This window comes from Falco naumanni, chromosome 8 (genome assembly GCF_017639655.2).
Source record: "Falco naumanni isolate bFalNau1 chromosome 8, bFalNau1.pat, whole genome shotgun sequence".
Taxonomy (NCBI): Eukaryota; Metazoa; Chordata; class Aves; order Falconiformes; family Falconidae; genus Falco; species Falco naumanni.
The window spans coordinates 41,085,527-41,097,556 of NC_054061.1; the positions used below are offsets into that span (position 1 = coordinate 41,085,527).

General features: G+C 37.3%; 1 protein-coding gene across 6 annotated transcripts in view; it reads left to right on the plus strand.

Moving 5' to 3' along the window:
* Positions 1–12,030, plus strand: part of SLC4A10 (solute carrier family 4 member 10) — a 162,018-nt gene that overhangs the window by 91,418 nt on the left and 58,570 nt on the right. For all 6 annotated transcript variants that reach the window (XM_040602741.1, XM_040602738.1, XM_040602742.1 and 3 more), the window contains one exon: positions 8,374–8,562. In XM_040602741.1, the coding sequence (XP_040458675.1) occupies positions 8,374–8,562 (189 nt within the window). The remainder of the gene's footprint in view (positions 1–8,373; positions 8,563–12,030) is intronic.

The following is a 12,030-nucleotide window of genomic DNA, read 5'->3' on the forward strand; positions in this document are numbered from 1 at the left end:
TGTTTATAATCTCTTAATCCTTAGTTAGTTGTAGTCTTTTTTTTTTTGTTGTTGTTGTTTGTTTAGGTAATGTGTCCAAAGATTTGAGCGTACACAATACTAATTTTGTTTTGAAACTCATCACAGATGTAAGTTGTTCTTCTGTGGAGAATTTGATGAGTTACTGTAATGCTATTTTGAATCAGTCCTACTTCCAGGTTATCTTGATTTGTCGATTAGGAAAAATTGTTTTTTCTAAGAGGCGGCTTTAGGATGGCTTTCACGAATTATTGGCATGTACCATTTTCACTTTAAAAAGTACCTTTTGTGGAAGATTTGGGTGTATTTCATTTGTATTTTGTATCCCTGCCTGATAAGGTGATCTGACACATGGTAAGGTTTGCATGAGTCTTGCTTTGTCTGTTAGAGAGGATTTTTTTTTTTTCCCCACTCTGCAGATTCAATAAGCAATGAGGTAGGTGCTTTTTTTAAACAACTTTTGCAGCAGGTTCTTCTGGCAAGAGAGTAATTCTGTAAATTACCCATGTTTTGTGTCAGATTTCTTTGAAGACACCCGCCCACCCCCCAAAATAAAGTTGATATTCCATTTGCTTTATTATTATTTATGTTGTAGTACTGCTGTTTTTGTCTTCCTCAATCAAATTCCTTTGGAATTTGTTACTCTAATACTACGTCTGTAGTTTCTGCTCTCCAGTACTTAGAAAAATGTACAAAGAGTGTGGGACGCATTAGGCAGTGCTGGGAGGGGGAAGGAGCAGTAATAGCGGTGACAAGCATGCCACCAACACGTATGCTAGGTTTGTTAGAATTTTGATAATTCCACGTAAGACAGGCTTCTCTTTTTTCCTTATAAACAACTGCTGGACCTGAAGATTAGACAGAACTTGCGTCTCTCAGGAAATCCTTTCTTGTCTGTTCTACTTGGCTGCTATACACTGTCAGTAGTTACAGTCCTACTTACTGTGCTATACAATGCAAACATTGTTTTCACCTTGGAGTTGGTATGTATTCCAGTTGTATCTGACAGTCTTGACACTTTAGATTTTAAGGAAATGGTTGCTCTCACCCGTTGGCTTCAAATTTTTTCAACATTTAACTCTCTTCTTCTGTTTCTTGCTAGCCATTCTCATACTTGACTAGTCCAGTGATCCAATGGTTACTTTTGGTCGTTCTTTTCAATGCTACTGTGTATACCACATGTAGGAGAATTTGCAAAAATAGATGATACCCTGTGGTCTTAAGTGGTACTCTTAAATTAGCTTTGGTTCTTGTACTTCTGATGCATAGTTTATTGCTATGGGTTATGTTTTTTAATGCAATCAAATTTTACTGTATTGCTATAACGCATCATATCTTTTGAGAACGAATAAATTGTGCACATGTACTTTCTTTCTACTTGCATTAACACTTTGTTACAGAGAAATGCGTGTGGTGTATTTGTTGGTAATGTTTTGCTATCTGGGCTATATTCCAATATCAAATGATATTTCTGTAAATGCAGTGCCAGTCTTTGTCTCCTTGAAAGAGGTATACTTAATCTTCGTTGCTAAATCAAGACAAAGAATTATGATTTGTTTTAGTCAAGGCTTTTAATCCATAAGCACTTATTCACTAAGGCATTAAACTCTTAGCACTTAGCCCTTGAAAATTTCTTTTATTGAAGTCAGTGTTTTAAGACCTTACTGGGCTTGTGGTAAAACCTGCAGATGAAAAACATCTTTTATACTGTTTGCATGGCTTTCAGAACATTTTGTATTTAATCCCTGGAAACTCTGATAATTCTGCATAAAAATACTTCGGCACCAGAGATGTGGTGAGAATTTTTAAATCATCCTGTCTTCCAGCATGTCTATTCTTTATTAGATTCTTTTTGATTCCAGCTGTCTTATTAAAAAGTGACTTGATCTGCAAGACTGTACATTTCTTTGGACAGGCACCCAATTTTCTTTGTTGATAAAGAGCTTATTCATACCTATGATGCTGAATTTGCAGACAATATCTTACTGTAATAGAGACTTCCAAGATGAATTTCTAACATTGCCATCATGCAGAGAAACAGCATGTTTATTCCTGAAGTTTCTCAAATTGTTTTTAAATTCTGTAAGATGGATTTTACATTTCCCTTGAAAAGAGCTCAGTTCGGCTGCTGAACTTTATCCTGTTTAAAAATGCATTTTTTTGTTAAACATATTTTAGGGGGTTTTATTACTATTTTTACTGTGTGACATTCTTTTTTCATGTATCTTTGCAGTTGTTCCTATATCAGTAAGTTAGCAGTCCATGCACAAGGAATTCCTTTGAACGTTTAATGTAATAATATTTTATCGATCACTTCTATATAGAACATATGCTAAAAGGAAGTCTGAAAAATCTATGTAATCAAAACAATTTATTTTGGAACTTGTCTCTTGAGGAGGTATTTGCCAGAATCTGGCTGCACCATTAGAGAGCAGCTTCACTGTGTTGTTCAAGTTGGCAGAGGAAAATATTCTCTTTTGATATTTTCATTTAGTTCCTTTGAAACCATGTAGATTCTCAGATTACCATCTGGTTTTTTGATTGTAACGACTGAAGGAACTCAAAAGGTTCTTCTACTTAACATATGATGCCATTTTCTGCTGTTTGGTTCAAAAACTGTTCAGTCCAGCCTTTAATGGCAATACTTTCTTTACAACATGAATCACAGATCTTGCATTTTCTCATAGTTGTGCAGAGTGTGCTCTGCACACGTCAAACCTTGTCAGATACAAACTGTGGCCTGTGTTGCACAGTGGTGCTTTGGCGACTTGCCCATGTTTGAAATATTAAACAGTCCCATTTATTTTAAATAGCTTAAACGTAATAATGGTTTATTTTTTAAATGAAATTTTACATCATGCTTTCCAATCCAGTGATCTGACATTTTTTTTTCCCAAGCAGTCTTTCGTATGTTCCTCACGATCGAATTTTCAATCTGTGTAACAGCTTAATCTTGTGATTGAGGTCACTGGACTCTGTGCTGAACAACTCAGGGTATTACATCCCAAGTGTGCAATTTTATTGATTTCGGTAATATCATGTTAAGCTTTCATTCTGAACAAGTGTTTTGCCTTTGTTTGTTTTAAGCTATGTTACTCCATAGTAATGATATATTTAAGTTGTCTTCAGTTTAGATTTTACTTCACTGGAGCCTTTTGCTTCAACTGTGATGCTGTGACTCTCACATTGTGCTATGTTTATGGTAAATTTAACATTTATTACAAACGCTGTAACAAAGCATGGGAATGCTTGTGAGCAATCTGCTTCTCTGTTTGACCCCTACACCTGTCTTTTGTTCAGCTTTCACCTTCTCACCCAGGTTTTTGCGTGCATTTGCTTTATTTACAACTTACCACGCAGTCATTAATTCTACAGAGAAATCTCTATCAGGTTTTGTTCCTTTGTGGGTAAACTGTAAATCTCATACCAGCTTCTAAGTAGCACAGCATTTTTTTTGTTTGTTTTGTATTTTTCCATGTTTACTACAAACCTGGGAGTTTTTTAGATTGCACAAGTCAATCTCCACTTTCATTTTGTGTGTAAAGACAGAACCAATGTCACTCATGGCTCTTCTTGTGTTTAGAGATGCAAAATGTATTTTTTTATGAGGTCCCCATTTTTCTTTTGGTAGCATCCACTGTGGCAGGCTAGCATAGCTTGGACTTAAAACTGTACTTGCTCTCTGAGCTGCGAGCTGGGAATTTTAGCCTGTGTCTTTACTATTTACAGTTTTGTGAAATGCTTGCTCTTGTTCTTCAGTAAAATTGCATGCTGTTACTTTAAAAAGCAGACATTTTTCACTCTCCATCTTTCCTTTTCAAGTAATTAATCTGAGAAGTTGAACAAAATAATTTCAGGTAGAGCTGGAAATAGGATCTGTCTCAGTGCAATGGAATGCTCTGCCTCCTTGGATGAGTGGGCTAAATCTGCTGGTTTAGATAGCTTGTTTATAATCACCATTGTAAACACTATAAATGGGTTTTGGTTCACAAATGCAGCTCAAGAATCCTAATTTGTTAGTTTTCTGTTGCTCCTAGTGCCTAACTCACTTGTGAAATATATTCAAGTTCCTATTAGAGACAGGTTAAGATAAAAGACAGCATTTCAACTGAATGTCTTCCATAAAACACTGTTTTAGGATCGCTTGTGTTTACTTCTGCCCTGTCTTTAAGGGAAAGAAAACATCCACAAACCAAACAAACCGTACCTTTTAAATTAGGTTTTGTAGTCAGCTGTCACTGCAATCGTGACGCACACGAAAGCCCATGTGTTCTATTTTTTGTCATTAATCTCTCATTCTGTCCTGCAGTTGCACAGTTATAAAATTGGAAAGACTGAGAGGTGTACCTACCGGCAACTTTGCTGGTATATACTGAGTTCAGCTTGTTCTGCTGTAAGCTGTCTGTGCCGACCTATATCAGGAAAATACGAGCCCAACAATTCAAACCTTGTATTTCATTTGGGACTCAGCTAAAAAAACCAAAACAAGTGAAAACCCACCCCCTACCCCCAACCACAAAAAGCCCAAAACCTCTGGATCTTGTTTCTTTACTCACCCCTGCAAAAGTCAGTCCCACTTTAGCCTGTTTACCTGTTAGTAATTTCTTTTCAGATTTCACAGGTATTTTGGTGCAAATGCAGTGTATGTTCTGTATATTTATTCTATGTTTCACCTGGGAGCTTCATGTAGTCTTGCATATGAGGTGTTGGGCACACTGTGAACCTGGAGCAATGGGCAATGAGCTCTGGCCACGCTTGATGCTTGTTGTCTCTTTACATTTTATGTAAATGATGTAACTGAATCTGAATGGAGAAAACGTTCTTTATACGATATGAAGCTCAGGTTTCTCTGAATCTTTTTAAACAACCAGGGCAGGAAGAATGTCTGTCTTTAACAGCTTGAAAAAATGATTTCATGGTTCCAGTATCAATCAAGACTCCTTACTGAAGAAACATCCTACTTCAGTCTTCTGATGTCAGCAGAAATTACATGGTGTGAGCAATTAATAGAATGAGTAACACTATGCTGGTGGATTTTCCACACATTGCATCTTGCTGCAAGCTTCGTAAGGTTGCGAAGCATCCTTGAAAAATTTAATGGTAGACTGTGCCTTTATCTAGAAGGGGGGTCTGTAGAATTTGAAAGGTCATTCAAGAGGAAAATTCATTAGAGAAAACAAACAAAACCCCCACCCCCAAACCTTTGTTGCTGAGCATAGAAACCTTGAAGAATCTCTGCTGTTACACAGGAGTGTAGCTAAGTTATAGTGCTGTGAAGTTTCAGGTCTGTATTCTTTACTTTGTTTTGTCATATGGAGTTTGGAGAAATGGCTGTGCACTGTAGATACAAAAGTGAAAAACAGGGCTTTGAAAAGTATGTGCAGCTTCAGCTGGTGGAAGCATGTAGGATCTTCTCACAGGATTAACAAAATAGAATCTGTTTTGAAAATGAGATGTTTAAAATGCTCCTGTTTGCCATTTACTTCTGGACTTTAACCATGTTGCTCTTGCTCTCAAGCTTATCTTTGCAATCAAGAGTGTTATCACTGACATTCCAGAGACTTGGGCTTTTAAAAGATATGTTGAAAAACTTGGGAAGAAACAGCAGTGGAATCCCATAATGATAGGTGCTGATAGAGGCAGTCTTTCTTACTACTATTCAAATCTGTTCAGGTCTTGAAAAAGCTGTCAAAATACAGCAATCTGGCAGTAATTTGACTGTATTTACAGATGCTACTGCAAGTGGGTCTGTATTGAAGGAATGACTACTGGAGGGTAGTATCAAGGCAAGAAAACACGTCTTCGCTCTTTCCAAATGTGAATGCATCTTCCCGTTTTACATGTGGCAGAGGTGCTTCAGTAAAGGGGAAGTTGTTATAAAAAAAGAAAACTCAAGGTAAGCCACTTTCTTCTCAGTTTGGCAGGAAATAAAAATTGTTAGTCATCACGCTGGCACTAATTCTATGGTTTGTGTGACTGTTAATAAGTCTAGCAAGGAAGAGGATAAGGATATAATTTTCCTTTTCCTGGCATTTTCTCTCCTCAAGTGGATCATCTTAAATATTGGTATCATCCTCAGCAGTTAATATATTTTAATATTTAATATGGAAAATACTGTAATTCCAGGAATGGCACCATACAAGTGGAGTTCCACTGATCTGTAAAGCAAGGTGATGACCACAACCCTAAATTTGCCTGTTCTAAAGGAGTCCTTTTTTTCAGCTCTTCCTTTTGATTTCTGTCTTAGAGCAATTCAAAGAAGGTAATCTTTGGTTTTGCATCTACTATAATTTGTCTTTTGGTTAGCAGAATTAAAAAGGAGGGGAGACAGGATCATTTCAATTGTGCTTTAGCACATATGCCCTAAGATATATTTCTTTGAAGATCCCAAGTCATGTTACAGAATGTACTGGCCTGTTCTGGGAACTGTGACATGCAAATTCATGTGCTAAGGGTATCTAAAAGGAAGATAGTCTTATCCTCAAGGTAGAGGCAGTTCCTCAAAAGGCAGTAGAGTTGAACAGGAAAATGAATATTTTTCTTGAAGCTGGAGCTTTCTTTTCTTTTCCTCATGTATTGAAAATTCTTGGTACCTTCTGAAAAAAGTCTGCTGAAGACTTTCTCTTGAACTTGTATTACATCCTCTTTTGCCCTTCTGCCACTCATCTTGCTGCTATAACTTTCCATCTCTTCCATTAGTCTCTAGAAACAAACTGTGTTTGTCTAGACTGGGAGTGCAGAGATAACTGACCTGGTGGTGTTTGAGTTAACCCTAGAGTTAAAAGTTCCCTTCACAGTCAGGTGAAGCATCCCAAAGGCAAGTTTTATTAATTTAGGTACACCAGCAGGCAGTATTACTCTTTGGTACGAGCTGTTCAGTCAACGCTGTTGTTAACACTGCGCAGAATGTAGTTGCTGGAGAGGGTCAAAGGCAACGTTGAAAACCTCTGCATCACTATTCGTTGCAAGATGCAGATACACCTTTCATGCTTGCATCTGTTGGCAGCTGCATTTATCTGTGTATCTAGCCTTGTCTTTTTGTGTGTGTGTGTCATCACAGGGATTTAGATTTGTTGCTAGGCTCTTCACAGTAAGTGAAATGTGCAGGTCATTTGTTGTTACCAACTATGTATATGATACTTAGGATTGTTATGTGGATATTGAGAACTTTGGAAAAACTGTTGTGTTTTTTAAAGATATATAGAGTGCATAGCTGACGGTGAGCAATTAAACTCTGCTTTTAACCAACATAATTATTTAAGGCCTTTTATTACGTCTCTTCTTTTCTCTTGCTCTTGGCAATTATCAAAGACCTGAAAAATTATGTCTCTACTGATGATGCAGCTGCTTTGTATTTTTTCTGCTCTGCTTGCCTTTCCACTGAGTTTGCTGGCAGATAGGAATCTGACTCCAGCACAGAATCATGAGCTGTCTGAATTTTCAGTACAAGGAGTTATTGACTCAGCTTATTAACTCACTATTTTTCTGCAGTACAGTTTCTTCCAATAGATATACAAGGACAGTGTGTACTTCAATGCTTTTTTCCCCCTTCCTTTTTCTGTTAAGCATTATTACCGTTGCTAGCATGATTTCCCAAAATAATAATTTAAAAAAGCCCACAAAATTGTCAACAGTTCTTTCCCATTTGAAATAAACAATGCATGTATTTGTAAATAGTTTTGAATATGAATATTTTCTGCCAGTGGACTGAAAAAATGGTTGTAATTTCTTAGCAGGGGGATCAGTTTCGCTCATACCTCCATGTAATGATTCTCTTGAAGAACATGTACATCCAGCAGTAGAACGAGATCCTATTAAGTATTTGCAAATAATGAGGCAAACTTTCCTGTATTGTATTATCTCAAATTTCTTTATATTGTATTGGAAGTATTGTAATTATAGTTACAAAAAATAAAGAGCTAGACTGTGATCTCCTGTGGTAAGTATATAGGGAGTAAAAAAATTGTTTCCTTACAACATGCCAGTCCTTTGTAGCAAATAGGGTAGGAGTTATTTGGAAAAAAAAAAAGACATTTTATACACATCGTAATCCTGGGTTTAAATGCTTTATGTATGGGGAGTGCATAGGGACTGACTTCAGAATTACATAGGTCACCTTAATTTGGGAACTGCATATCTTTTGAGGGGTTGGCTTTTTTTACATTAACATCCTTTTTGATTTTTCCCCCCCCTGAGACTGAAACACTTCTAGATAAAACTTACCATTTATTTCTGTAGTGTTAAAGAAACTGATGACTTTCATTTGTAATCCTGTAGGGAACTAATTCTTATTATTGCAATTTAAAAAATAAAAAACTTCCTCTTTCCTCTCTTTTATTATGTTTATATTTTCAGACATGATTCTGGACCAACAGGTGGGTTCTGGGCAGCTCAGTGAGGATGTTCGTCACAGAGTGCATGAGGCATTGCTGAAACAGCATCACCATCAGAACCAAAAGAAGCTGAGCAACAGGATCCCAATTGTAAGATCCTTTGCTGATATTGGAAAGAAGCAGTCTGAGCCCCATTCCATGGATAAAAATGGTAATGCATTGCTTTATTTTGCGTTTTGAGCTTTCAGTAACATCTGCCTGTTCAGTATTGCATGTTCTTTGTACCCACAGCTTGAACTGAATGTGATGCTGCTCTAAAAAGCTACTGTGTAAAAGTGGTACCTTTTACATGAGAGTGTTTCCTCTTCTGCATTCAATAACACACCAGTTTAAATTTGAAATTCAGGCATCATGCACAATTCAGGACTATGCAGGGTATTCAAAGGAACTGGCTCAGATGTTGGAAGCAGGCTAGCTGTGTTAGTGTGCCATTCTGTCCTGGGCAAGCGGCACATTATCCCTGGTGTAGTACAGCTCAAGTACACTCGGGGTGCTTCAGGCACTCTCTGTGATCCTTCATACTGAACTTGTGCATTTTTGCACAGTGTTACTCTGCACTGTGGACACGCTCCATTAGTGCCAGAAATATCATAAGACTATTTTTGACTTCAGTTGACTATCCAGGGCCTATTTAGTTAAAATGTAATGGATTGTTGGAATAGTTTCTAAGTCTATGACAGTGCATGCATTAGCTAGTGTTCAACTGGTGCTTCAGATTTCATAGTTGAGTTTGAGGGGCTGGAAAATGAGAAACAGATTTTCAAGATGACACTATTGGAGAGATGCTGCAAGAACTGTACCTTGTTCTTTCAGAAAACCGCTTTTTGGAAAATTGTGTTCATGAAAATGAGAGAGCATGTTTGCAGTGGTTGGCTTAACTTTTTTTCTTTCTTGCTTTTACAGAAAGTCTTTCTAACCTGTACTGTTGTTATAGGTTAATCATAATGAAAGATAATTTCTTATTGCCCCTTCCTTATTTACATAAACACAGGCCTGTGTTATGAAACATGTAGCCAAATTTTACAAATATTTACGTTGATTCACTAGAATTATACATTGCAGAATTACTGAGCCTCTGTATCCACTATCATCACGATACCCACAACATTTCTGTGTGAACACCATTGGACTATAGTGACTCTTATTCTAGAAGTCACCTTAGCTTACGTGAAATCTCTCTCCCATCTGCTGTCCCTGGTTCAGGGCCCTACTGAGCTCCCCTGTCACCCTGGGAAGTGGACAGCGAGGAAACAGCTGTAGCACAGGGAAGGTACAGGGTGCAGTGCTGTGAGGCATAGGGCAGAAGGGGAAAGAGTAGCAGGGCAGATGATCTGGAAAGATGGGGCTGTTAGTATAAAGCTTAATTTTGGTTTCAAGGAAGGACCTTTTGTTTGAATCATTGCCATGTAATGTTTTAATAAGTACTTTTAAATCTAGCCACTTCCCTGGGGAAGAGACTCAGACCTAAAAGGCAGCATATAATTTCTTCTGAAGAGCCTATTAAATAGAAACATATTAATTATACTAAAACATAATTTAAAATAATATTTATGAAGGTGTTTGTGATTATGCATATGGATGCACATGAGTAAAATAAGTAGGATGACTGTCCATCCTTTTTAAGGCAACTTTCCTGTTGATTTATGCAACTCTTGCTGATGACTTTAAACACATATTCAGGAGACACTTAAGAAAGTTAATGTTACAATGTTCCTATTCCTCAGTTTCCACAGGATGCAAGATTGCAGCTTTTGCTTTTGCATCAGCTTTTTTACACTAGATCTTGTATAACAAATAAGCAGTAGGTCTGCTTAAAAAGACACCTCAGGGTAAGCTGTGAATGTATCATAAGCTCAATTTCAGTAACTTTCTGTCTGTTAGTGGAACTGATGCAGTAACTTGCACCAGAAGCATCTCACTTCTGCCTAAGTTTCTTCTAAGAACCTTCATATGTCTAAATCCCCCAAAGAGAAATTCTGGTCAGGACACCATCTAAGTCCATATTAAACACACTCATTTCATGTGCCCAGTGGTTAAGTGATTCTGTAAGTAGGGAATCACATTCTTAAAGGTTTTCATTTGTCTGTGCTTATTGATGCCTCTGAGCACTGTAACCCCTGGTTAAAAACCCCACTTAGTCACTTTTACTATGTTTAGATTAAGTTAAATGCACCATAAACAATACAATTCTCTATAATTTTAAGAACATTTATGTGAAGGTAAATCATCTTTTTATCTAAATTACAGTGAAGAGTTCAAAACCCAGTCTTTTTGGACACATATGTCTTTTAGAAGCATTGCTCTTCTACTTGCATCCTTTAAGCCCTAACGCACGTTTGACAATCTCCTGCACTGACCTCTTCAAAAAAGATGATGGCCCTGTGATAAAAAAAAAAGAGGAACTGGTTTATTTAAAGTTTCTCTTACTATCCGTTACCCTGTTACATTAAAAAGTCTGAATCCTTATTGCCTGAATTATACTAAAATTAGTATTAGATTTAGAAGAGGGAAATTCAGTCTAAGGTTTTGGTTCTAAAAGGATTCACAATTTTTTCCCTTTTCAAGACAACAGCAAATAAGCGGCTCGTGGGCTTCAGTGACTATTGCCCCAATACTCCAGGATTACAGGAGTTAGGGAAGAGGTGATTCTGGAGAGCTGCCTAATTTTAGGCACACTGACTGCTGCCTCTTCTGGCATACTTTTAGTCATTTCTTTACCCTGGGCAACTTGCCATAGTATGTGGTGTGTAAATTATGCAGGAATCTACACTGAAATGCTCAGCTTTTAGGAACTCTGCTGTCCTTAGAAGCTTGACCAGGGGTAGCAGCAAGGTTTCTGGTTGTTTTCTTCTGCTGTTGCCTCATGACCCAAATGCTAGAGTTCAGCTACAGTGTTATGCTCGCTGCAGCTGCCATGGAGCTTTTGTACAAGCTTCTCATAATACAAAAATGAGTTATTAAAATACAACTTTGGATTAGATGAAAGCAAAAGAAAAATCAGCTACATGTGTATGAAAGAAAGCAAAATTGAGGGATGTAAACACCTTATATTATTGTCAAGAGTGTGTTGTGAGACATATCTTTTGTTTCCTGAGGACAAACTGGTAAAATGCAATCAAGGCATCACTTTAGTCTGCTTATTCCTATTTGTGCACAAACACAGTGTAGAAGCATTAATATCTCACTTTTTAATACAAAAAATGTATTAAAGTAGTAAAATATTTTATTATTGCTTTCATTTTTTGGGTAAGAAGCTTAATTCCTAGAAGACTGCAGGGAGAAAACCAGTTCCTCTCAGGGTCAGAGATCAGAGTTTTCAGGAACAGCAAGTGCCAAGAGCTTTAGAAAGGCCATTTATTTGTTCCTGTTGACATGAGGCAGGGGAACTTGGACACTTTTTCTGCACAAAAGGAAATTCTCAGTTTGGTTGAATTTGGGTTTAGTGTAGACAGTTTAACTGATAACACTCCTTAGCAGTCTGCAGTTTGTAAAATAGGTGGTTGAGAGCCGTAAGTCTTTGCCATCTGGGTTACATGTACGGCTGTATGTAAACCCACTTCTTTGTCCAAGTTCTTGACTATGCTAACTTATCAATGTATCAGTTTTCAGATACTCGGGA